We start from the raw sequence: 24,489 nt of genomic DNA, 5'->3' as shown, positions 1-24,489 counted from the left end.
GCTCCGTTGCCCAGGATCAAGTGCAGTGGCTCATTGCAACCTCTGCCTCCTGGGTTCTAGTGATTCTCATGCCTCAGCCTCCCAAGTAGCTGGGATTACAGGCATGTATCACCATGCCTGGCTAGTTTTTTTGTATTTTTTAGTAAAGACAGGGTTTTGCTACGTTGGCCAGGCTGGTCTTGAACTCCTGTCCTCAAAAGATCTGCCTACTTTGGCCTCCCAAAGTGCTGGGATTACAGGTATGAGCCATGGCACTGGCCTGGTGATAAAATCTTTAATGTATGAGGGGAGAGATGGGGCAGAAGGTTAGATGACTACAAAAGGGAGAGGTAAGGTAAGAAAGGTATTGTTCGTTAGTTTCTAGGCTTGCTTCTAGAGAGGTTAATTTGCAGTACTTTCTATGTTGCAAGTTATGTGACTCTTGAACATCTTACTCCTTGAAACAAAATAGTGCAGTCTTCTTTTCTGTATTGTAAGTTGTCAAAGGCATGTGATTTTAGCAAATACTAAATTGATGTGTTACTTGTTTGTAATTTCATGATAGTGTCTTATGAACTGATTTTTTTAAAACATTGTAATTGTTACATGTTGTGTTTTATCTAGATTTTAAGTCTTTATTCTATGTGAATAACAGCTTTACAAAACTCAATTGTGGTGGGTTCTTTAAATAATATAGCAGAGCCGCTTAATGCCATAATTGGATATTGCTTTGCTTACAACATGATTATGTCTACGCATGACTCAAAATACGTCTCTAGATCAAGAGTTGGCAAACTCTGGCCTGATCCAAACTGGCTCATTTGTAAATAAAGTTTTATTGGAATACAGCCATGCTCATTCATTCTTTTACTACTGTCTGGAGTTGCTTTTACACTGCAGTGGCAGAGTTTAAGTAGTTGCCGCTTAGATTGGGTTGCTGCAGAGTTTAAAATATTTGTTATCTGGCCTTTTAAGAAAAAGTTTGTTCCCTTTAAAAAAAAGGGCCAGGCTTGGTGGTCCAAGCCTATAATCTCTGCACTTTGGGAGTGGCCAAGGTGGGAGGATTACTTGAACTCAGGAGTTTAGGAGTTCAAGACCAGCCTGGGCAACATGGCGAGACCCTATCTCTAAAAAAAAAGAAGAAAAAAAGAAAAACTTTTCTGACTCTTGCTTTAAGTCATTGGAGTTACTTGCAACTAGTGTTTAGGGAAGATAGAGTCTAGCACCTTTCTGTTTTCTCTGTGCTTAGGCTCTAAACTATTAGTTTAGTCTTATTTTAGTCAAACTACATACGCAACAGAGAAGACCATTGTGCCTGTTTCCCAGCCTTATAGAAAGAAACTTTAGAGCAACTTCTGAGAACATTGAGGTCTGTGTATGTGCAAAATATATTTTCTGGCTGTGTGACCTTGGATGAATTATCTCTTAGTACCTCTTCTGTAGTGGAAGTGATAATAATAACACTACTTCCAGCATAGAGTTGTTTTGAAGATTAAGTAAGATAATACCTGTAATAAAGGGGTTAGAACAGTGTCTGACAGAGTAAGCACCCAGTAAATGCTAGCCATTGCTATTATTATAAGAGAACTATCTAGAGAGAAAGGTTAGAGTAGGTGAGAAGAAGATTGTAAATATAACCTGAACTTTTAAGAGTGTTAGAGAAAGATGAACTAACACAGATTGGAGTGACTGGGGAGGTAGGAGTAAACCAGGGAATGAGCAATCAGAAGTACAGTGCCGAAATGAGCTAAGTTTTGATAACATTGTGATTTTTGGGGAGAGGAACTATATATTTTTGCTTCTGGAGCAAAATCAATTCCTATAGTTTTTATAACTTTATTTCCTTTTCATAATAATTTCAAGCAAATGTAGTGCTAAGAAAACTAGCTTAATTCCTCCAAAGTAGAATTAATTTGCCAGCATTTGTGTATGCATGTCTGTGTGTTTGTATGTGTACTGTGATGATGTTTTATGATAAGATATTTCTTTTCTTTTTGAGACAGAGTCTCACTCTATCACCCAGGCTGGAGTGCAGTGGCACAGTCCTGGCTCACTGCAGCCTCTACCTCCCGGGCTCAGGGGATTGTCTTGCCTCAGCCACCTGAGTAGCTGGGACTGCAGGTGTGCACCACCACACCCAGCTAATTTTTGTATGTTTTGGTAGAGATGAGGTTTCACCATGTTAGCCAGGCTTGTCTCGAACTCTTGGCCTCAAGTGATCTACCCACTTCGGCCTCCCAAAGTGCTGGGATTACAGGCGTGAGCCACTGTGTCCCGCTGAGCCAATGTGCCTAGCTGAGCCACCACGCCAGGCCATTTTATGATGTATTTTTTAAAAATATATTATTTCTGAATTTTAAAGGCTACCTGGAGTAAAGATTATATTTTCCAGATTTCCTTGCACTTGGTTTGGCCATGTAATTAAATTCTAATCAATGGAATATGGGGGGAATTGATGTGTACAACTTCCGATTAGGGTCTTTGAAAGGAATGAGCCTGACTTCCTCTTATCTTGACCCTTTCTTGCTAACTGGGATATGGACCCAGGAAGTATGATGATTTTAACTATGTCAATGAGATCAAAAACTGAGGGATGATGGGTAACAAGACTGAAGAAAGTTGGGGCCCCAATCATCAGGTTTCTTCCAGCCATTCTGCTTCTGAGCTGCCTACTTTTTTTGAGAGAAAAATTTTCTGTCTTATTCAGCTACTGAATCTTTGGATGTCTTTGTTACAACAAACTAATCTTTACCCTAGCTAATACATACTGTGCTTAATTAACCCTATTATCTCTAAGATAAAGTCCAAATTTCACATCTTGGAGTAAGAGAAGGTCTTGCTCTACACCCTATTTATCACTCTACCCTCTCTCATCATTCTATTCCTACTCCCTTTCTGAATTACCCTGAATACGTCATAAATGCCCTGGCTTCTTTCAGATCTTGGCCTTTGAATGTGCTCTTCTTGCCCCACCCATTCCTGCTCTACTTCCAGAATTTTCTGCCACCACCCCCCTACCTGGGAAGCCCCCAGGCTTCTTCCCAAAGCATTTCTGAGAGGAGATGTTACCGATATTGGACAATTCTACTGCTTCAATCTCCTTTTCCTATGCACCCTCTGCCAAACAGAATCTGTGACTCTCTGCTAATCTTAGGACCTGTGAAATAAGCAAGGTCTATTCTGTAGATTCTAAGAGCTGGATAATTTTTTCAGGTGTAGAGAAGCATCTTTTGCTGGAGGTTCTTCTTTATATCTCTTATGGTCATTTTCATTCTAAAGCTGTGCCACTGAGTCCACATTCCTTTGAGGGCAGATGGGCATTCCAAATAGATTGGTATTATGTGAACCATTTTTTTTCTCAACTGATAATGGTGATATAGATGTGTCTCAAGCAGGTACTTAGTTTGCAAAGAAAAATAAATTCATTTATATTTTACCATCATCTTCAGCTATAAAGTAAAGGGTATTGTCAATAAATTTTATTGCCACAAAACTGTTGCGGATGTGTTCCACTGGTTCAGCAGCCATCTTTATTCCTGTGACAAATAGTTTCTTACGAGAGGAAGTAATCTGGAAGGTCCAAGGTCTCTTTCCTTTTCCAGAGGCCCTTTGCTGCCCTAGCAACTGCCTGGACAGGCAGCAGGGAGTTGTTTCCCAGTGCTTTTTGTGCTCCTGGCTGCCAACTCTGGCTGCTAAAGTGGCTGCCACCTGCTACAATTTATAATGTATTTCTGTGTGACAATTGCTCTTTTCCTTTTTCATTATCTTTTGTAACGACGGGGGTCTCACTATGTTGCCCTGGCTGATCTTGAACTTCTGGCCTCAAGTGACCCTCCCGCCTTGGCCCCTCAAAAGTGCTGGGATTACAGTGTAAGTCACCATGCCCAGCCACAGTTTTTCTTTAAAAATTTTTTTTCCTGTCATGATTTTAAAGAAATGAACCCAGGATCTTTTTGTAATGTGTAATTTTCATACATTGTTTTGGTATCAAATCTTGGTTTACATACTTTAAAAGTTGGTTTCTAAAATGAAATTTTAAGGGATTATGTGAAGATGTCCTGTTCTTATGATTTAATTTAGTTTCATGTGAGTTTTGCAATTAAAATGCCCAGTGAACTTAAAATAAGGCATTTCTAGAAATGTGCTATTGATGTATCAAATGTGTTTGTTCTGATTTTTTGGGAAATTTCAACAAAAGAGCCACTGAACTTGTTCATTGCATGATACAAAAATAGTTCAGGAAAAATTGCACAAAGCATTTTGAATACTCAATAGGAATGTTCATATTCTACATTAGGCCTTTTGCATATTTGTTAAAAGGAGTGGAACCGAGTAGTGAAATTATGGCAGGATGTCATTATACCTGGTATTTGTCTTATGTATCGATGTTACAGTGATATTTTTAGGCTAAAAAGGCACCTGATGATTTTCTTTAGTAAGTTTGGTTTATTAAAAAATTTCTTGGTTTTATTAATCTGAGTATTATTATTTTGAAAATGGTTTTAATGAATTTTTTAAACTATAAAAATTACCTTTAATTCAAAAAAATTATCACTTTAAAATTTGATACCCTATGTCCACAAGAGGTTGTCAGCCTAAGAATTTAAAATAATACCAGGCCAGGCGCGGTGGCTCAAGCCTGTAATCCCAGCACTTTGGGAGGCCGAGGCGGGTGGATCACGAGGTCAAGAGATCGAGACCATCCTGGTCAACATGGTGAAACCCTGTCTCTACTAAAAATACAAAAAATTAGCTGGGCATGGTCGCGCATGCCTGTAATCCCAGCTACTCAGGAGGCTGAGGCAGGAGAATTGCCTGAACCCAGGAGGCGGAGGTTGCGGTGAGCCGAGATCGCGCCATTGCACTCCAGCCTGGGTAACGAGCGAAACTCCGTCTCAAAAAATAAAATAAAATAAAATAAAATAAAATAATACCATGCTGACTAATTTAGAGATATAAATAGAATGATGGTCTTACAGAAGCAGGGAGAGCACATATTACCAGGCACTTGAGAGGAGTTAGTTGCTGCTATTGGACAGTGGATTTGGTTCTGAGTTTATTGGTAACCAAGGCAAAAAGGGAAGCACTTTGGCTCATGTAATAGTCCTCCTGGTGAAAGAACGTATATAAATGTTTCCAGAGACTTTTCTTAGACCTTAATCCAAAGAGGATTTTTATTATGAAAATAAAATATGACACTAGATAAAATCTCCAACTACAAAAGACTCAGAACCACTGTTAAGTTAGATAATGTTTATGTCGACCCTTCATGAAGGCTTTTTATGACAGAATATGGCTGAGGAACCTCGTTTTCTGATCATCTAATTTAAACCAAGAGTACCACTTGGTATTTCTTTTGGCCTGGGGATGAGGGAGTCTGTGAAAAAATGATACATTAAGGGCTTTATACACCCAGAAAGTTTGGCAACCTCTAGTGTAGGCTTTTGTGATAGCACTTAATGCTTTCCTATCCCTTTCTGGTCCTTTGCCAATATTACTGCTATAGTTATCCTTCTAAAATGAACCTTCCATAGTTCCTTTATTTATAGGGTATGTTTAGTATGACAATTTTAATTTTTTAAATATGTCCTTATTCTATTTTACTAGTCTTCTTCCAACCATTTTTTTTTTAAGATTCTGAAATCTTGTTTTTACTACATGCAAAGAGTTTGTCTCAAATTTTATCTTTTATTGTTCTTTTTTCCTCTCCAAAATCATTAAATGCAGAAAGCCATGTAGTAAAACCCTCTCAAAGTAACTTAATTGAAACTAGATTTATTCATTTAATAAGTGGGTCTAGAAATCAAGTTTAATGGTTCAGCTTTAGTTTGAAGAGTACTCTAATTTGCAAAATTACTTTTAAAAATTGGTTAATTCATTTATTTTGAAACTTTTTATGGAAGTAATTTTAAGATTACAGAGAATTGCAAAGATAGTATAGAGCAGGGGTTAGAGCAGGGGTGTTCAATCTTTTGGTTTCCCTGGGTCACATTGGAAGAGGAATTGTCTTGGGCCACACATAAAATACAATAACACTAATGATAGTTGATGAGCTAAAAAAAAAATCCCTGCATAAATTTCATAATGGTTTAAGAAAGTTTGTGATTTTATGTTGGGCTGCAGGTTGGACATGCTTGGTATAGTTCTTATATATCACATCATCCAGCTTTTTTTGGGTAAAATTTGAATAAACAAATTTACCATTGTCATTTATCAAAACTAAGAGATTAATGTTAGCATACTATTATTAGGCAAGCTACAGACTTTATTCGATTTCACCAGTTTTTTCACTAATATCCTTTTTCTGTCCAAGGATGTGATCCAAGATACCACATTGCATTTAGTTGTCATATCTCTTCTAATCTGTAACAGTTTTTAGTCTTTTTTTGTTTTTCATGACTTTGTTAGGTTTGCCAAGTGCTGGTTAGGTTATTTTGTAGAATGTCCCGCAAATTGGGTTTGTCTGATGTTTTATTGATGATTAGACTGAGGTTATGGAATTCTGGTAAGACACCTCAGAGGTAAAATTCCCCCAGTCCCCATGACATAATATCATGTATCACATGATATCAACATGACTTATCACTGATGTTATTCACCTTGATTACTTAGTCTCTGGAGTTTCTCCACTGTAAAATTTTACCTTTTCATATTTTATGCATTAGAAACCAGTTTTCTAAATTCAATATACACCCAGGGAGGATAATTCAGTTTCATCTCCTGGAAGAAGCATCAAAGAATATGAACATATGTTACAACTACCACAGAACTAATAAATATTGGTGGGAAGATTCTTTGAGGTTATGTAACTATCCTATCTCTCTTCAAAGTTTTGGCCACCAATTTAAAATTCATCATTAGATTTTGCTTGTAGCAATCATTACTGTGTCCTAATAATAAATTTCTGTTTCCTTTATTCCTTCTATATTTATTTTTGGAAATTTTCTGTAAGGAAGATTTGTCCTTTATTCCCCATTTATTTATTCAGTTATTCATTTGTATCAGTACGTACTTAATGGTTATTTATAAAATAACTTTTTGATATCATTACTGCGTTTTGTACATATGTTCTGACAGGAAGTACATTTTTTTTTTTAAAGAACCCTTTCTATTTTTTAAAAAATCTTTATTTTGAAATAATTTCAGACTTATAGAAAAGTTGCAAACACAATACAGAGAATTCCCATATACATTCCCCCGCAATTCCCAAGTGGCAACATTTTACCATATTTGCTTGATCATTTCTCTTAAGCTCTTTTGTATGTATATTTTTTTCCTCAACATTTAAGAGTAAGCTGTACCATAGTGACCCTTTACCCATAAACACTTCAGTGTGTATTTCTTAAAAATAGGGATTTTTTTTTAAAGCATAACCATAGTTTGTCAAAATCACAAAATTTACATTTGAATGTAATACCATTACTTAATATATAAACCTGATTGAGATTTATCCAATTATCCCAAGAATTCCATTTATAGCAAAAGAAGAATTTTTTCCTCCCTAAACCAGGATCTAATCCTAGGGCCATATGTTACATTTAGTTGTCACATCTCTTTAATCTCCTTTAATCTGGTAGAATTCCTCAGTCTTTGTTTTGACACTTGACACTTTTAAAGTGTCAATTCACCTTGGCACTTTTGAAAAATGTTCCTCAGTTTGGGTTTGTCTGATACTTACTCATGATTAGGTTTAGGTTATGAATACTTTGTAGTAATACCAAAGTGAAACTGTGTATTCATTGCATCTGGAGTCACATGATGTTGATTGGTCCCATTATTAATGATGATTGTTTTGATCACTTGGTTAAAGTGTCGTCTGCTAGGTTTCTCCATTGAAATTCACTGTTTTTTTCCTTTGTAGGAAGATATTTTGGGACTATGTAAATATCCTATTCCTTCTTTTTTTAGATTTTTCTTTTGTTGTTGTTGTTTTTATTTTAAGTTCAGGGTACATGTGTATGTTTGTGATATAGGTAAACTTGTGTCTGTATAACTTTGTTATACAGATTATTTCATCACCCAGGTATTAAGCTTACTACCCAGAAGTTACTTTTCCTGAGTCTCCCCTTTCTCTCACCCTCCATCCTTCAATAGGCCCCAGTGTTCCCTTCTATGTGTCAGTGTGTTCTCATCATTTAGCTCCCACTTGGGAGAATATGCAGTAATTGGTTTTCTGTTCCTGTGTTAGTTTGCTAAGGATAATGGCCTCTGGCTCTATGTATCTGCAAAGGATTGATCTTGTCTCCTTTTATGGCTGCATATACTCCGGGATGTGTATGTACCACATTTTCTTTAACCAGTGTACCATTCATGGGCATTTAGGTTGATTCCACATCTTTGCTATTGTGAATAGTGCTCAGTGAACATACATGTGCATGTGTCTTTATGATAGAACACTTCATATTCTTTTGGGGTATATACCCACCCAGTAATGGGATTGGTAGGTTGATGGTATTTATGATTTTAGGTATTTGAGGAATTGCCACATTGTTTTCCACAATGACTGAACTAATTTATATGACCACCAACAATGTGTGAGTGTTGCTTTTTCTCCACGACCTTGCCAGCTTCTGTTATTTTTTGACTTTTTAATAATAGCCATTTTGACTGGTGTGACATGGTATCTCATTGTGTTTTGATTTGCATTTCTCTAATGATCAGTGATGTTGAACTTATTTTTATATGCTTGTTGTCCACATGTATATCTTCTTTTGAAAAGTGTCTGTTCATGGCCTTTGTTCACTTAAATTTTTTTTTTCCTCTTGTGAATTTGAGTTCTTTATAGATGTTGAATATTAGACTTGTTAGACACATAGTTTGCAAATTTTTTCTCCCATTCTGCAGGTCATCTGTTTACTCAGTTGATAGATTCTTTTGCTATGCAGAAGCTCTTAAGTTTAATTAGATCCCACCTATCAATTTTTTGCTTTTGTTACAATTGCATTTGGTGCCTTTGTCATGAAATCTTTGCCCATTCCTTTGTCCAGGATGGTATTGCCTAGGTTGTCTTCCAGGTTTTATAGTTTTGGGATTTACAGGTAAGTCTTTACTCTATCTTGAGTTAATTTTTGTTTATGGTAGAAGAGGTCCAGTTTCAGTCTTCTGCATTTGGCTAGCCAGTTATCCCAGCATCATTTATTGAATAGGGAGTCTTTTCCCCATTGCTTGTTTTTGTAAGCTTTGTCGAAGATCAGGATTGGTATCAGGATGATGCTGGCGCCATAGAATGAGTTAGGGAGGAGTCCCTCCTCAATTTTTTGGAATAGTTTCAATAGGAATGGTACCAGCTCTTCTTTGTACATCTGGTATGTGGCCTTATTTCTGGGCTCTGTATTCTGTTCCATTGGTCTACATGTCTGTTTTTGTACCAGTACCATGCTGTTTTAGTTAATGTAGCCCTGTAGTATAGTTTGAAGTCAGGTAGCATGATGCCTCCAGCTTTATTGTTTTTGCTTAGGATTGCCTTAGCTATTCAGGGTCTTTTTGTTTCATATGAATTTTAAAATAAGTTTTTTCTAGTCCTGTGAAGAGTGTTATTGGTTTGATAGGAATAGCATTGAATCTGTAAATTGTTTTGGACAGTGTGACCATTTTAATGATATTGAGTCTTCCTATCCATGAGCATGAAATGTTTTTCCATTTGTGTGTGTCATCTCAGATTTCTTTGAGCAGAGTCGTGTAAATTAGAGTTCTCATGTAGAGATCTTTTCACCTCCCTGGTTAGCTGTATTCCTAGGCATTTAATTTTTTTGTGGCAATTATGGATGGGATTGTGTCCTTCATTTGGCTCTTGGCTTGGCTGTGGTTGGTTATAGGAATGCTAGTAATTTTTGTACATTGATTTTGTATCCTGAAACTTTGCTGAAGTTGTTTATCAGCTGAAGGAGCTTTTGGGTCAAGACTCTGGGGTTTTCTAGATATAGGATCATGTTGCCTGCAAATAGGGATACTTTGGCTTCCACTCTTCCTATTTGGATGCCCTGTTTCTCTTGTCTGATTGCTCTTGCCAGGACTGTCAATACAATGTTGAATAGGAGTGGTGGGAGAGGGCATCCTTGTCCTGTGCTACCTTTCAAAGAGAATGTTTCCAGCCTTTGCTCATTCAGTATGATGTTGGCTGTGGGTTTTTTTCATAGATGGCTCTTATTATTTTCAGTTATGTTACTTTAGTACCTAGTTTTGAAAGTATTTAATGTGAAGGTTGTTGAATTTTATAAAAAGCCTTTTCTGCATCTGTATAAATGTGTGGTTTTTATCTTTAGTTTTGTCTGTGTGGCAAATCATATTTATTGATTTGTATATCTTGAACCAACCTTGCATCAAGTAGGATAAAGCCTACTTGACTGTAAGCTTTTTGATGTGCTAGTGGAATCACTTTGCCAGTATTTTATTGAGGATTTCTGCATCAATGTTCAGCAAGGATGTTGACCTGAAGTTTTCTTTGTTGTATTTCTGCCAGGTTTTGGTATCAGGATGATGCTGGCCTCATAGAACGAGTTAGGGAGGTGTCTCTCCTCAGTTTTTTGGAATAGTTTCATTAGGAATGGTACCAGTTCTTCTTTGCACATTTGGTAAGATTTTGCTGTGATTCTGTCTGGTCCTGGGCCTTTTTCGGTTGGTAGGCTGTTTGCTACTGATTCAACTTCAGAGCTGATTATTGGTTTGCTCAGGGATTTAGTTTCTTCCTACCTCAGTCCTGGGAGGGTGTATGTGTCTAGGATTTTATCCGTTTCTTCTAGGCTTTCTAGGTTATGGGCATGAGGTGTTCATAATATTCTCTGATGTTTATTTGTATTTCCGTGGTATAAGGTGGTTATATCCCCTTTGTTATTGCTAATTGTATTTATTTGTATCTTCTTGCATTTCTTCTTTATTAGTCTAGCTAGTGGTCTATTTTATTAATTTTTTTAAAAAAACAACTCCTGGATTTGTTGATCTTTTTAATGATTTTTCATGACTCAGTCTCCTTCAGTTCAGCTCTGATTTTGGTTATTTCTGGTTTTATACTAGCTTTGGGTTTTTTTCTTGGCTCTGTAGTTCTTTTAGTTGTGATAATAGGTTGTTAAATTGAGATCTTTCTAACTTTTTCATGTGAACATTTAGTGCTATAAATTTCCTCTTAACGTTGCCTTAGCTGTGTCCCAGAGATTCTGATATGTTGTATCTTTTTTCTCATTAGTTTCATAGAACTTCTTGATTTCTACCTTAATTTCGAAGTCATTAGGGAGCAGATCATTCTGCTTCCCAAAGTCATTAGGGAGGAGGTCATTCAGTTTCCATGTAATTGTATGGTTTTGAGTTAATTTGTTAGTCTCAATTTCTAATTTGATTGTGCTGTGGTTCAAGAGAGTGGTTGTTATGATTTCAGTTCTTTTGCATTGGCTAAGGTATTTTATGTCCAATTATGTGGTTGATTTTAGAATATGTACCATGTGGTGATGAAAAGAATATATATTCTGTTGTTTTGGGATGGAGAGTTCTGTAGATGTCTATGAGGTCCATTTGATCTGGTGCTGGGTTCAGGTCCTGAATAACTTTGTCAATTCTGTGCCTCACTGATCTAATACTGTCAGTGGGGTGTTGAAGCCTCCCACTGTTATTGTGTGGGAATCTGAGTCTCTTAGAAGGTCTCTAAGAAATTGCTTTATGAATTGGGGTGCTCCTATCTTGGATGCACATATATTTAGGAGTGTTAGGTCTTCTTGTAGAACCCTTTACCATTAGGTAATGCCCTTCTTTGTCTTTTTTAATCTTTGTGATTTAAAGGCTATTTTGCTTGCAATTAGGATTGTGGCAACCCAGAGTGGTGGTACCTGGAGTTACTGTCTGGTTCTCCAAGAGGTCCGAGCATACTGCAAAAGCTTTTCCTTGCAGATTTATCAGGATGAGCCTGCAGGCCCCATGCAGACTCCTGGAGCTGGCAGCGCAGAGCCTGCTGAGAGACCTGTACATGGATACCTCCACCCTGGATGAGCTGCCTGGGGAGGTCTTCCCCCTGATGTTCATGGAGGCCTTCAGCAGCAGGTGCTATGAGATTCTACAGGCCATGGTGCAGACCTGGCCCTTCCCCCACCTCCCTCTGGGATCCCTGATGAAGACACCTCATCTGGAGACCTTGCAAGCTGTGCTGGAGGGACTTGATTCACTGGTGTACATGAAGGTTCACCCCAGGAGGTGGAAACTTCAAGTGCTGGATTTGCGGGATGGTGATAAGAATTTCTGGACCACATAGTCTGGAGCCAGGGCCTTGTCCTGCTCCCCAGAGGCTAAGAGGCAGACAGTGGATGACTGTCCAAGGATGGGAGAGCATGAACCCTTGATGGTGTTCATACATGAGCCCTTGAAGGTGTTCATAGACGTTGGCCCCAAGGACAGTACCCTGGATGAATGGCTGAGCTACGTCTGTGGCTGGATTCATGACAAAAGAGGTTTAGTAGAGCTGTGTTGTAGTAAGGCACAGAATTACTCAATGCCCACTTCACATTTCAGAAAAGTATTGGAAATGGTATACACAGACAGTATCCAGGAGTCGGAAGTCCAGAGAAAGTACTCGCTGAATAGACCAGGAAAGTTTGCCCCTTACCTGAGCCAGTTAAGCGAGCTTCACAAAGTCTTGTTAGCCTTCGGTTATGATCATGAGTTAACTGTATGTGCCCAACAGCAGTTGGGGTCTGACTTGGAAACTCCATCCCTCAGCCTGGGCTGCCCTGAGATGCTTTTTAAAAGAAAGGTCAATCATAACAAAGAGCACTGGGATAACCTGCACAGGGTTTTCAAAGATCTGATGGAGAAAGCTAGAAAGCACCATTTTCATCAAGCTGACACAAGAACAGAAAAACAAACACTGCATGTTCTCACTCAAGTGATGAACAATGACAATGTTCATCATTGGTGTTGAGCAATGAGAACACATGGACACAGGGAGGGGAGCATCACACATGGGTGCCTGTCGGGGGGTGGGGGTTTGGGGAAGGGATAGCAGGGGGTGGGGGGTATAGGGGAGGAATAGCATTAGGAGAAATACCTAATGTAGATGATGGGTTGATGAATGCAGCAAACCACCATGGCATCTGTATACCTATGTAACAAAACTGCACGTTCTATGCAAGATTGGACAAGGAAAATGTGGCACATATACACCGTGGAATACTATGCAGCCATAAAAAATGATGAGTTTGGGTCCTTCATAGGGACATGGATGAATCTGGAAACCATTGTTCTCAGCAAACTGACACAAGAACAGAAAATCAAACACTGCATGTTCTCACTCATAGGCAGTTGTTAAACAATGAGAACTCATGGACACAGGGAGGGGAGCATCACACACCGGGGTCTATTGAGGGGGACTAGGGGAGGGAGAGTTGGGGGTAGGGAGGTTGGGGAGGGATAACATGGGGAGAAATGCCAGATATAGGTGACAGGGGGATGGAGGCAGCAAACCATATTGCCATGTATGTACCTATGCAGCAATCCTGCATGATCTGCATATGTACTCCAGAATATAAAGTACAATAAAAAAATTTTTTTAAGAAAAAGAAATTAGGATTGCAACTTTTGCTTTTTTCTGTTTTCCATTTGCTTTGTAGATTTTTCTCCATCCCTTTATTTTTAGCCTATAGGTATCATTGCATGTGAGATGGGGCTCTTGAAGTCAGCATACAAAGTAGTCTTGGTTCTTTAGGCAGCTTTCCACTCTATGCCTTTTAATTGGGGTATTTAGTCCATTTACACTCAAGGTTAATGTTGATATGTGTGGATTTGATCCTGTCATCACGATGTTAGCTGGCTATTATGTAGACATGTGTCATTGCTTTATGGTGTCAGTGGTCTGTGTACTTAAGTGTGTTTTTGTAGTGGCTGGAAACAGTCTTTCCTGTCTATATATAGTGTTTCTTTCCTTTAGGAGCTCTTGTAAAGCAGATCTTGTGATAATGAATTCCATTAGCATTTCCTTGTCTGAAAAGGATTTTATTTCTCCTTTGCTTATGAAGCTTAATTTGATGAGATACGAATTTCTGGGTTGGAATTTCTTTTGTTTAAGAATGTTGAATTTGGGCTCCCAGTCTCTTCTGGCTTGTAAGGTTTCTTCTGCTGAGAGGTTCACTGTTAGTCTGATGAGATTCCCTTTGTAGATGACCTGACCTTTCTCTCTAGCATCTTTTCTTTCGTTTTGACCTTTGGGGAATCTGATGATTATGGTTCTTGGGGATGATCTTCTTGTGAAGTATCTTACTAGGGTTCTCTGCATTTACTGAATTTGAATATTGGCTTCTTTAGCTAGGTTGAGTAAGTTCTCATGGATGGGATTCTGAAATATTTGTTTTTCGAGTTGTTTGCACTCTCCTCATCTCTTTCAGGGATACAAGTGAGTCATAGATTTGGTCTCTTTACATAATCCTATATTTCTCGGAGATTTTGTTTGTTCTTTTTCATTTTTTTTTTTTTTTTTTTTTTTTTTTTGTCTATTCTTGTCTGTCTGATTTCAGAAAGCAGTCTTCAAGGTCTGAGAGTCTTTCCTTCACCTGGTCTGTTCTGCTGTTAGTTCTTGTGATTGCATTATGAAATTCTTGTAGTGTGTTTTTCACCTCTGTCAGATTGGTTACATTCTTTTCTATACTGGTTATTTTGTCTTATCAGCTCCTGCATTGCTTTCTTGTGATTCTTAGCTTCTTTGGATTGGGTTTCAGTGTACTGTATCTCAATGATCCTTGTTCCTATCCATATACTGAATTCTATTTCTGCCACTTGAGCCATCTCGGCTTAATTCAGAACTCTTGCCGGAAAGGTGGTGTAGTTGTTTGGAGGAAGGAAGGCACTCTGGTGTTTTGAATTGTCAGAGTTCTTTTGTTTGGTCCTTTTTCATCTTTATGGGTTGATGTTTCTTCAATCTTTGAAGTTGCTGACCTTTGGATTTTTTTTTTCTTTTATCCTATTTGATGACCTAGAGGAGGGGTCCTTAAACCCTGGACCATGGACTCTTACCAATCTGTGGCCTGTTAGGAACTGCACTGCACAGCAGGAGGTGAGTAGCAGGCAGGCAGGCAAGTGAGCATTACTGCCTGAACCCTGCCTCCTGTCAGATCAGCAGTGGCATTAGATTCTCATAGGAGCACAAACGTTATTGTGAACTGCTAATGCAAGGGATGTAAGTTATGTGCTCCTTATGAGAATCTAATGCCTTCTCCCACCTTGCATGGAAAAATTATCTTCCATGAAATGGGTTCCTGGTGCCATAAAGATTGGGGGCTGCTGACCTAGAGGGCTCAAGTGTGGTATCAGGTGGATTCAGCTAACTGACTTCATTTCTGGAAGATTTTCAGGGGCCAATGCTCAGCTTCCAACTCTTGGACTATGTGCCCAAACTCTGGGGGACTTGTATCAGCCCTGACTTTGTTCTCTGGCTCCTCGGGGTTAGGAATCCACTGTGCTACATGGCGGTGAGTTGGGGCTCCAAGATGCTGGGTGGTGTCAGCCAAAGTGTTTTGTAGTGTGGTGACAGTAGTATTCATTCATTGTTTATATGTGCCTTATTTGCATGTGCCTCATTTGCCTATGCCAGCAGCAGTAGCTGTGGCAGGGTGGTGGGGTGCATGCTTGTTGGTTGCAGCAGTGTGCTAGTGGGAACCAGGGTGCCTGCCTCCAAGTCAGTGTTCACTGCAGTGCTAGAGGCAACCCATTGGTAGGGGTGTGGGGGGCACCCTGCTGGCAACTGTACATGCAGTCATATTGGAGGTGGTGTTGGCACAGGGTGGGGTACTGGCAGGCACAAGTCTGTGTGCACCCTCTATGCACTGCATTCAGGGGTGTTTATTCAGGGCAGCAGGGAGTCTGCTGTTCTCAGCCTGGTTTCACTCCCACGGTAGTGTTGGTACAAAGGCGGGGTGCTGGTGGGGATGGAGTTGGTTGGCTCTGTGCCTGCCAAGGCTCCGACTGAAATGGTGGTTGGCAGAGGATGGTGGACGGACTGCACTCTGGAGGCAGCAGTGGCTGGTGGAGCAAGAAACTAAAACTTGCCCACACACACACGGCCAGCAAAGTGATGTAGGGGGTTATCATGAGTGGGGGTGGGGGGTGGGAGCAACAATGTGGGGAGGAAGCAGATGGGCTGGTGCCCGGCTGTGAGAGCCGCCCTGCTGGAGCTGTCTACCAGTCAAGCACTGTCGCCAGTGTAGGAGCTATGATGTGGGCCCCTAGGGCGCTCAAGGCTGCTGTGCAAGCAGGTGTGGCCGGGCTGGGGTCACTCAGGCTGGACTGATCTTGTCTGATGGACAAGACTGCCTTGCAGAGTTCAGGTCCAACAGTTCCTCTAGGGCTAAAGTATTCTATGAAAGCAAGTCAAGCCTAGGAGGATGGCTGACCCTGGTCATGCTCTGTTATAGATGCTCCCTCACCAAACCCTCTGAGCTTCACATCAGCTGGCTTACTGCCCCTTCCACTTGTCTAAGCAGCTCTCCCTGCTAACTCCAGTGTCCACGGTGGTCGAGGGGTTTCCTATTACCAGGATTCCAGAGGTCAGTGGTGAGAATGGGTGGGTTTCTCCTTGCTAGTTGAATTCACCCAGTCCCCTGGAGTCCTTGGGGGCCTGGAATGACCACTGGTTTGTGGTAGGTAGCCCCGTGCTGGGTTTCTGCCTTTCTCTCCCTTCAGCCAGCTTCCGTGTCTTCCCTCTGTCTGCTCTCAATGTTTTTCCTCTAAAGGTCTGTTATGAGTGTGCCAGTCATCTCAATCCCTTCATGGCAGCTGTTCTACCTGGCTGCTCTAGTCGGCCATTTTGCCCTCACATCCTATTCCTAATCAGACTTTTACACATTAGTGTTAGGATTCAGTATGGTTTTGTTTTTCTTTTTTCTTTTAGACTAGTTAAGTGCACTAGTGAGAAAGGGAAAAAGAGTAGAACAAGGAGTTTAATCTGTAACTGACTGTGAACAATCCATTGAGGTAACTCACTACCCGCCTGGTTTTGTTTTTAATATGAAGCATAGATAGATTCATTTGTTTTTATTTATATTTCATACTATAAAATCCCCCATCCTTGTTGAATTAATTAATGCAATTTTAATGTCGTTTCTCCATATAAGAACTGTTTTTAAAATTATGTCTCCCATATCCTGATTATCCTGTTCCCAACTCTTTATCCTTTCCACCTTGTTCCACCCAACTCTAAATGTAACTAGTTTTGTTATTCTGGGTTTCATTTCTTCTTCTTTTTCCTTTTTTAAAAAACAAATTTATTGAGGTGTAACTCATGTACTAAACAGTTTGCCCTTTTAAAATGTACAATTCAGTGGTTTTTATTGTATTTCTAAAGTTGTGCAAGCACAGTCACTATCTATTTTAGAACATCTTCATTAAAAATCCCATACCTGTTAGCAGCCACTCCATATTCCTCTGGTTCCCTCCCCACTCTACCCTCAGGCAACCACTAATCTAATTTCTGTTCTCTCTGGATTTGCCTATTCCAGATACTATATGGTTTTTTGTGACTGGCTTCTTTCACTTAGCATTATGTTTTCAAGGTTCATCCATGTTTAGCAAATATCAATACTTCATTCCTTTTTATTGCTGAATAATCTACTATTTGGATATATTACATTTTATTTATCCATTCATCAGTTGATGAACATTTGGGCTTTTTCCACTTTTCGGCTATTATGAATAATGCTGCTGTGAACATCTATGTCTTGGGTATGTTACAGATCACAGTTTGGCAATTTCTTACAAAAATAAACATATTATTTCTACAGGATTTGAGTAGGAGTGGTGAGAGCAGATATCCTTGCCTTGTTCCTGATCTTGGCAGGAGGGCATCTAGTTTTTCACTGTTAAGTATAATGTTATCTGTAGGTGTTTTGTAGACATTCTTTATCAAGTTTAGGAAGCTCTCCATTTTTCCTAGTTGTCTGAGAGTTTTTATCATGAATGGAATTGGATTTCATCAAATACTTTTTCTCCATGTATTGATATAATCATATGACTTTTCTTCTTGAGCCTGTTGATGTGATGGATTACAATAATTTTTATTATAATTGGTTTTTAAATATTGAACCAACCTTGCATACGTAGAATCCTGTTTGATCATGTTGTATAATTCTTTTTGACCATTGTTGGATTTGATTTGCTATGTAAATCTGACTTTCTGACAATATAATTTTCCATTTTTTGAATAATTTTTTAAAAAACAGTTCTCATAAGGGAAATCTATGGGTGATCATTTTTTTTAACTTTTGTTTGAGAAAGTCTGTTTCTTACTTTCGAAGGGCAGTTTCACTGGATGCAGAATTCTAGGTTGGTACATTTCCATCCCCATTATTTAAAATATTATACTCTCTTCCTGCTTACAAGTGTGAGGACCCCACACTTTTGTGAGTTTTACCTACTTTACATGATTTTTGAAAAGACTGATGTTATCCTTGCTTATCTATAGGTAAGGTGTTTTTTCCTCTGGCTTCTTTCAATATTTTTCCTTTGTCTTTGATTTATTTTCTGTAGTGTGACTATAATATGCCTACATGTAGATTTTTTTTATCTGTCCTGCTTAGTGTTCTCTAAGTTTCCTAGATCTGTGATTTGGTGTCTATCATTAGTTTTTGAGAAGTTCTCAGCCAGTGTTGTTTCAAGTATTTCTTCTATGCCTTTCTCTTTTTCTTCTGGTATTCCCTTTATGTGTATTTATGTCTGATATGGTTTGGATCTGTTTTCCCACCCAAATCTCATGTTCAGTTGTAATCCCCAATGTTGGAGGTGGGGCCTGGTAGGAGGTGATTGAATTGTGGGGGTGATTTCTAATGATTTAGCACCATCCCCCTAGTGCCGTTCTTGTGATAGAGTTCTCATGAGATATAGTTGTTTAAAAATGTGTCACGCCTTCCCCTGCTCTCTATTCCGTTTCCTCTGCCCATGTGAAATGTGCCAGCTTCTCCGTCACCTTCTGCCATGAATTAAAGTTTCCTGAGGCCTCCACAGCAGCTGTCATGCTTCCTGTATAGCCTGCAGAACCATGAGCCAATTAAACCTCTTTTCTTTATAAATTACCCACAGAGAACAGACTAATTCAATACTTTCTGTAATTGTCTCACAGTTTTTGGATATTATGTTCCCCCTCGCACCCCCTGCAATTCTTCTATTTCCACTTCAGTTTTAGAATTTTCTACTGACATTTTTTTCAAGTTACCATATTATTTCCTTGACTACTGTCAGTCTATTGATGAGCCTATCAAAAGCATTCATTTCTGTTACAGTGTTTTTTATTTCTTGCATTTCCTTTTGATTTTTTTCTTTAGAGTTTTCATTTCTCTGCTTCCATTAACACCCTTAGCATGTCAATTATGGTGGTTCTAAATTTCAGTTCTGATCATTTTATTATCTCTGTTCTGAGTTTGGTTGTGATGCTTGTTCTGTCTCCTAAAATATTTGTCTGTTGGCCTACATTGTAATTTTTTGTTGAAAACCGGACAGGATATGCTGGTCATGTGAAACTGATATAAATAGGCCTTTTTAGTATAAGGTTTTCTTTTTATCTGGATAGGAGTTAGGCTCTGTTAACTGTTTACTATAGCTGTAGCTATAGGTGTCAGAGGTTAAAATATTCTGTGTACCTTTTTTTAAAAAAATCTACCCTGTTGTTTTGTAGTTTCTCTAGAGATTTATTCTTAACTGAGGTCTCAGTTGGATAGTTCTTTCAGTTGTGTGTCCCTGTTATCATATGGAAGCCCTATTGATATGGTGGTAAAGTATCATATTTTATAGTCCTATAATTAGATGTCAGGCTTTTATTGATCTGTGTTTTTTGGCCTTGACCCTCCCCAGTGCTCCTTAGCTTTTTCCCCTTTAGGTGAGAAAGAAAGTCTAGAAGGTGCTGGAGTTGGATATTTCGCTTTTCTCATTTCATTTAGTTTCTAGTAAAATAGTTTCTCTTGAGGGTAGGCCTTATTAAGGGGCTTGGGAAAGTATTTCAAAGTGGCTACTTTTCCTCTTCTTTTGCCCTAAGCAGGAGGGTATTTTTCTCCAGTCTGTACTGTGAGAGAACCTGGTAGGCCTCCTGGAGGTAAAACTCATAGAAGTGTGGGGTCCTCCTAAGACTGGTCTTCCTGGGAGTTTTTAACACTCAAACGTGTCCACATCCAACCTCTAGTAATTTGTCAATTACAATTTAGGCTTTCTTACTCTGGTACTGTAGAACATACTGGTTCCTGGGCTTCTTCCCCTATAAGTTGTGATTCTCTTTGTCTGCTCTTCAATTTTGGGGGTAGTGATTTCCCCTATGACCTCAGTTCTCTGATGAATGTAAGAAGAGTTGTTGATTTTCAATTTGTTTACTTTTTCTTGTTGTGGGGATAGAAGTGACAACTTCCAAGCTCTTTACATGCTTGGCTGGAAAGAAGTCTTTCCTTTCCCAGTGATTTATATTGCAAATAGTTTTTCCCATTTTGTTAATGTATGACTTTGTTTATGGTGTTTTTCAGTATGCAGATTTAAAAAATATAGCCTATCAATATTACATCTTGATTTTGAGACATAGTGAAAGCATTTTTCTATTCAGGTTTATAGAAATTCATGTTTTCTTCTAGTACTTGCTTCCTTTTTAAAAAAAACAACATTTTAACATTTCCATCTTGGATCCATTTAGAGTTTATTCTTATGTAAGGTATGTGGCTTGTGTCTGTTTAATTTTGAGATGTTTCAAATAGATACATTTGTTGCTGTTTTTAAACAATATATATAATTAATTGTAGCTTACAATTAATTAATTGGGCTTACACAAGCATGTAAGCCCAAATCATATAGAGATGCCTTGTCTAATATGGTGGTCACTAGCCACACGTGGCTGTTTAAATTTTTGTTTTTAAACCCTGTTGTTTTACTTTTATCTTTTTCCAAATGGCTACCCAGTTGTCCCAGTACCATTTAATAAAAAGTCAATTTTTGCCCCTCTTGACCTCTTTATAAAGAAATGTCTTATGATATACTTATGCTAGTAAATCAACAAATATTTCAAACATGATTTATTAAAGAAACAATAATAATGATTATTTTACTTTTTAAAATTTTTTTCTCATGAAGACAAGGATTGGAAATATTTTTTCTTTTTTCTTTTTTTTCTGATTATTTTAATGATAATGATAGCTCCTGTATATCAAGCACTTACTCTGTGCTAGATTAGATACTGTGGTGTATGTTTTTATATACATTGTCATTTAATCCTTAAAATGACCCTAGAAGTAAGGCATTATTATCATCCCAATTTTGTAGAGGAAGAAAGTTGTGCATGGAGGGTCAAATAACTTTCTCAACATACTCAGCTTATTTATGGTATTTAGAGCTGAGGTTTAAACCCATAAATCTCAGACCCAGAAAGCAGTCTGACTCAATAGCATGCTTTCTTAGCCAATATGTATGTAATAAACTATTGAAAAGTTTTATGAGGTCTTTAGTGAGTTGGTTTGTTTCATTTTAATTCTACTTAAAAGTATTTGATAATGTCAAGGTCATAGTATTGGGCTTAATAGTTTATTGTTTTAAATTACTGCTAATGTGTTTAAGTGAGCAGAACAATAGAAGGTTTATTGAAGAGAAAAGGATGTGTAGTTCATTTTTCAGTAAAACAAATTAAAACTACCATACTAATAAATTATATTAATTTTATTAAATTAGGATTGGATTTATAAAAATAGGTCTCAATAGGTTGTCTGCAAAATATGCACTTCTTTAAATTAAGGACATCTGCTGTTTCAGTAATTTAGAATTATTTTTAAAATAATTTTTCATATTTCAAGTTTATATTGAGTTGCTTGCAGCCTATATGTGACCGGCAAGGACAATTAGAATTATTTATATGTGCATAAACATTGCAGAAAATTTTATTTTACATTATTCTTTGATAGCTTCTTTATTGTATTTTCCCCATACTTATGATTTCTTTGTATGCATAAAAACGTTTCTAATTTTAATATTTTAATTTTTGCCTCCTTCCCTGTTTTCTTCCAATAGAAAGTTTTTTTTTTTTTTTAATTAAAATGTCTACTGGTAGTTTTATTTTTTGTTCTGCCTCAATCTATATTGATAGTTTTAGATATATTACAGTGAGTTCTTGATTATTGTTTGTTAAAATGGTTTTTCTATAGTATTGTTTGAGATGTTATGATTTAATTTGCACTTTAAATTTTTTTCCCTTGAAAATGAATCTGTTGATGAATGATACAATACCACTAACTGAGAATCTTTTCTTTTCCCGTTCAGAAAATAATTTTAGTTCACTTTCTTTCATAAGAAGTGTTTATGCCCCTCTGCTATAGTTGGATGGTCATTTAACCGTTCTGTATACATTCTCTGCTTATTTAAATCTTTTAGGTTTTTATTATTACTCTACGTCTCTGCCTAGTATTGTTCAGTTCTACTCGAATTCTTTCAAGGATTAACTGAAGTATAACTTTTATAAAGCTTTCCTTAATTCTTGCTGTTTCTGATCTTCTTTCCTCTGTCACACTTATGGTCAGTAATGACACTAATAAAAATACTTTTTTTTTTTTTCCAAGCAGTGGCTCACGCCTGTAATCCCAGCACTTTGAGAGGCCAATGTGGGTGCATCACCTGAGGTCAGGAGTTGGAGACAAGCCTGGCCAACATGGCGAAACCCTGTCTCTACTAAAAATACACATACACACAAAAATTAGCTGGGTGTGGTGGTGGGCACCTGTAATCTCAGCTACTCAGGTGGCTGAGGCAGGAGAATCACTTGAATCCGGGAGGCAAAGGTTGCAGTGAGCTGAGATCGTGCCACTGCACTCCAGCCTGGGGGACAAGAGTGAAACTCCATCTCAAAAAAAAAAAAAGTTTAAAAAAAGTAACTAACATTTACATACTGATATGTGCCAGTTATTTTTCCAGGTGGTTTACTTGCATGTTTCTTGTAGTCTTCACAATAAGTCTGAAAAATTGGTACTATTATTATCTCCAAAAAACAGACAAGTATAACAGGGCTTAGGGTAGGGTAAGAGACTTTCCCAAGGTCATACAGTTACTGGAGCCAGGATTCATTTTAGTTCTATGAATATAGAGTCCATACTCAACGACTTTGCTAGGACTTAAATATCTAACTTCTTTTGTTGTCTCTTGTTCTTGTAACTTAATCTTGGGTCCTATTAGATTGTAAACTCATCAAGTATAGCACCTTACTTCTAATATAAGCCCAAATGCATGCTGATAGTTTTTGAGGAGTATGATTACATATATCTTTTATATATATATATATATATATATTTTTTTTTTTTTTTTTTTTTTTATTGCGTTTTAGGTTTTGGGGTACACGTGAAGAACATGCAAGATTGTTGCATAGGTACATACATGGCAATGGGGTTTGCTGCCTTCCTCCCCATCACCTATACCTGGCATTTCTCCCCATGTTATCCCTCCCCAACTCCCGAACCCCCACTGTCCCTCCCCTAGTTCCCCCCACAGACCCCAGTGTGTGATGCTCCCCTCCCTGTGTCCATGTGTTCTCATTGTTCAGCACCCGCCTATGAGTGAGAACATGTGGTGTTTGATTTTCTGTTCTTGTGTCAGTTTGCTGAGAATAATGGCTTCCAGGTTCATCCGTGTCCCTACAAAGGACACGAACTCATTGTATTTTATGGCTGCATAGTATTCCATAGTGTATATGTGCCACATTTTTCCTGTCCAGTCTTTCATCAATGAGCATTTGGGTTGGTTCCAAGTCTTTGCTGTTGTAAACAGTGCTGCAATGAACATTTGTGTACATGTGTCCTTATAGTAGAACAACTTATAGTCCTTTCTATATATACCCAGTAATGGGATTGCTGGGTCAAATGGAATTTCCATTTCTAGGTCCTTGAGGACCACACTGTGTTCCACAATGGTTGAACTAATTTACATTCCCACCAACAGTGTAAAAGTGTTCCCATTTCACCACATCCTCTCTAGCATCTGTTGTCTCCAGATTTTTTAATGATCATCATTCTAACTGGTGTGAGATGGTATCTCAGTGTGGTTTTGGTTTTCATTTCTCTGATGACCAGTGATGATGAGCATTTTTTCATATGTTTGTTGGCCTCATATATGTCTTCTTTTGTACAGTGTCTGTTCATATCCTTTGCCCACTTTTGAATGGGTTTGTTTTTTTTCTTTTAAATCTGTTTTAGTTCTTTGTAGATTCTGGACATTAGCTGTTTGTCAGATGGGTACATTGCAAGTTTTTTCCAATTCTGTTGGTTGCCAGTTTACTCTAATGATTGTTTCTTTTGCTGTACAGAAGCTCTGGAGTTTAATTAGGTCCCATTTGTCTATTTTGGCTTTTGTTGCCATTGCTTTTGGTTATTTAGTCATGAAGTCCTCGCCAATGCCTATGTCCTGAATGGTTTTGCCTAGGTTTTCTTCTAGGGTTTTTATGGTGTTAGGTCTTATGTTTAAGTCTTTAATCCATCTGGAGTTAATTGTAGTGTAAGGTGTCAGGAAGGGGTCCAGTTTCTGCTTTCTGCACATAGCTAGCCAGTTTTC

The 24,489-nt window shown here is 38.1% G+C and overlaps 2 protein-coding genes across 8 annotated transcripts in view; both read left to right on the top strand.

Annotated features, from left to right (window-relative positions):
• EHBP1 (EH domain binding protein 1) overlaps positions 1-24,489 on the top strand; it is a 333,194-nt gene that overhangs the window by 8,047 nt on the left and 300,658 nt on the right. The window lies entirely within an intron of this gene.
• Positions 11,128-12,888, top strand: LOC108299728 (PRAME family member 33-like). Its single transcript, XM_017522180.2, is given in 1 exon segment — positions 11,128-12,888. A coding segment is annotated over 1 exon segment (1,014 nt). The 5' UTR covers positions 11,128-11,863; the 3' UTR covers positions 12,878-12,888.

Source organism: Cebus imitator, unplaced genomic scaffold (assembly GCF_001604975.1).
Source record: "Cebus imitator isolate Cc_AM_T3 unplaced genomic scaffold, Cebus_imitator-1.0 Scaffold23, whole genome shotgun sequence".
NCBI lineage: Eukaryota > Metazoa > Chordata > Mammalia > Primates > Cebidae > Cebus > Cebus imitator.
Note: the sequence above shows the minus strand (reverse complement) of the source record. Positions and strands in the feature narration are given on the sequence as shown.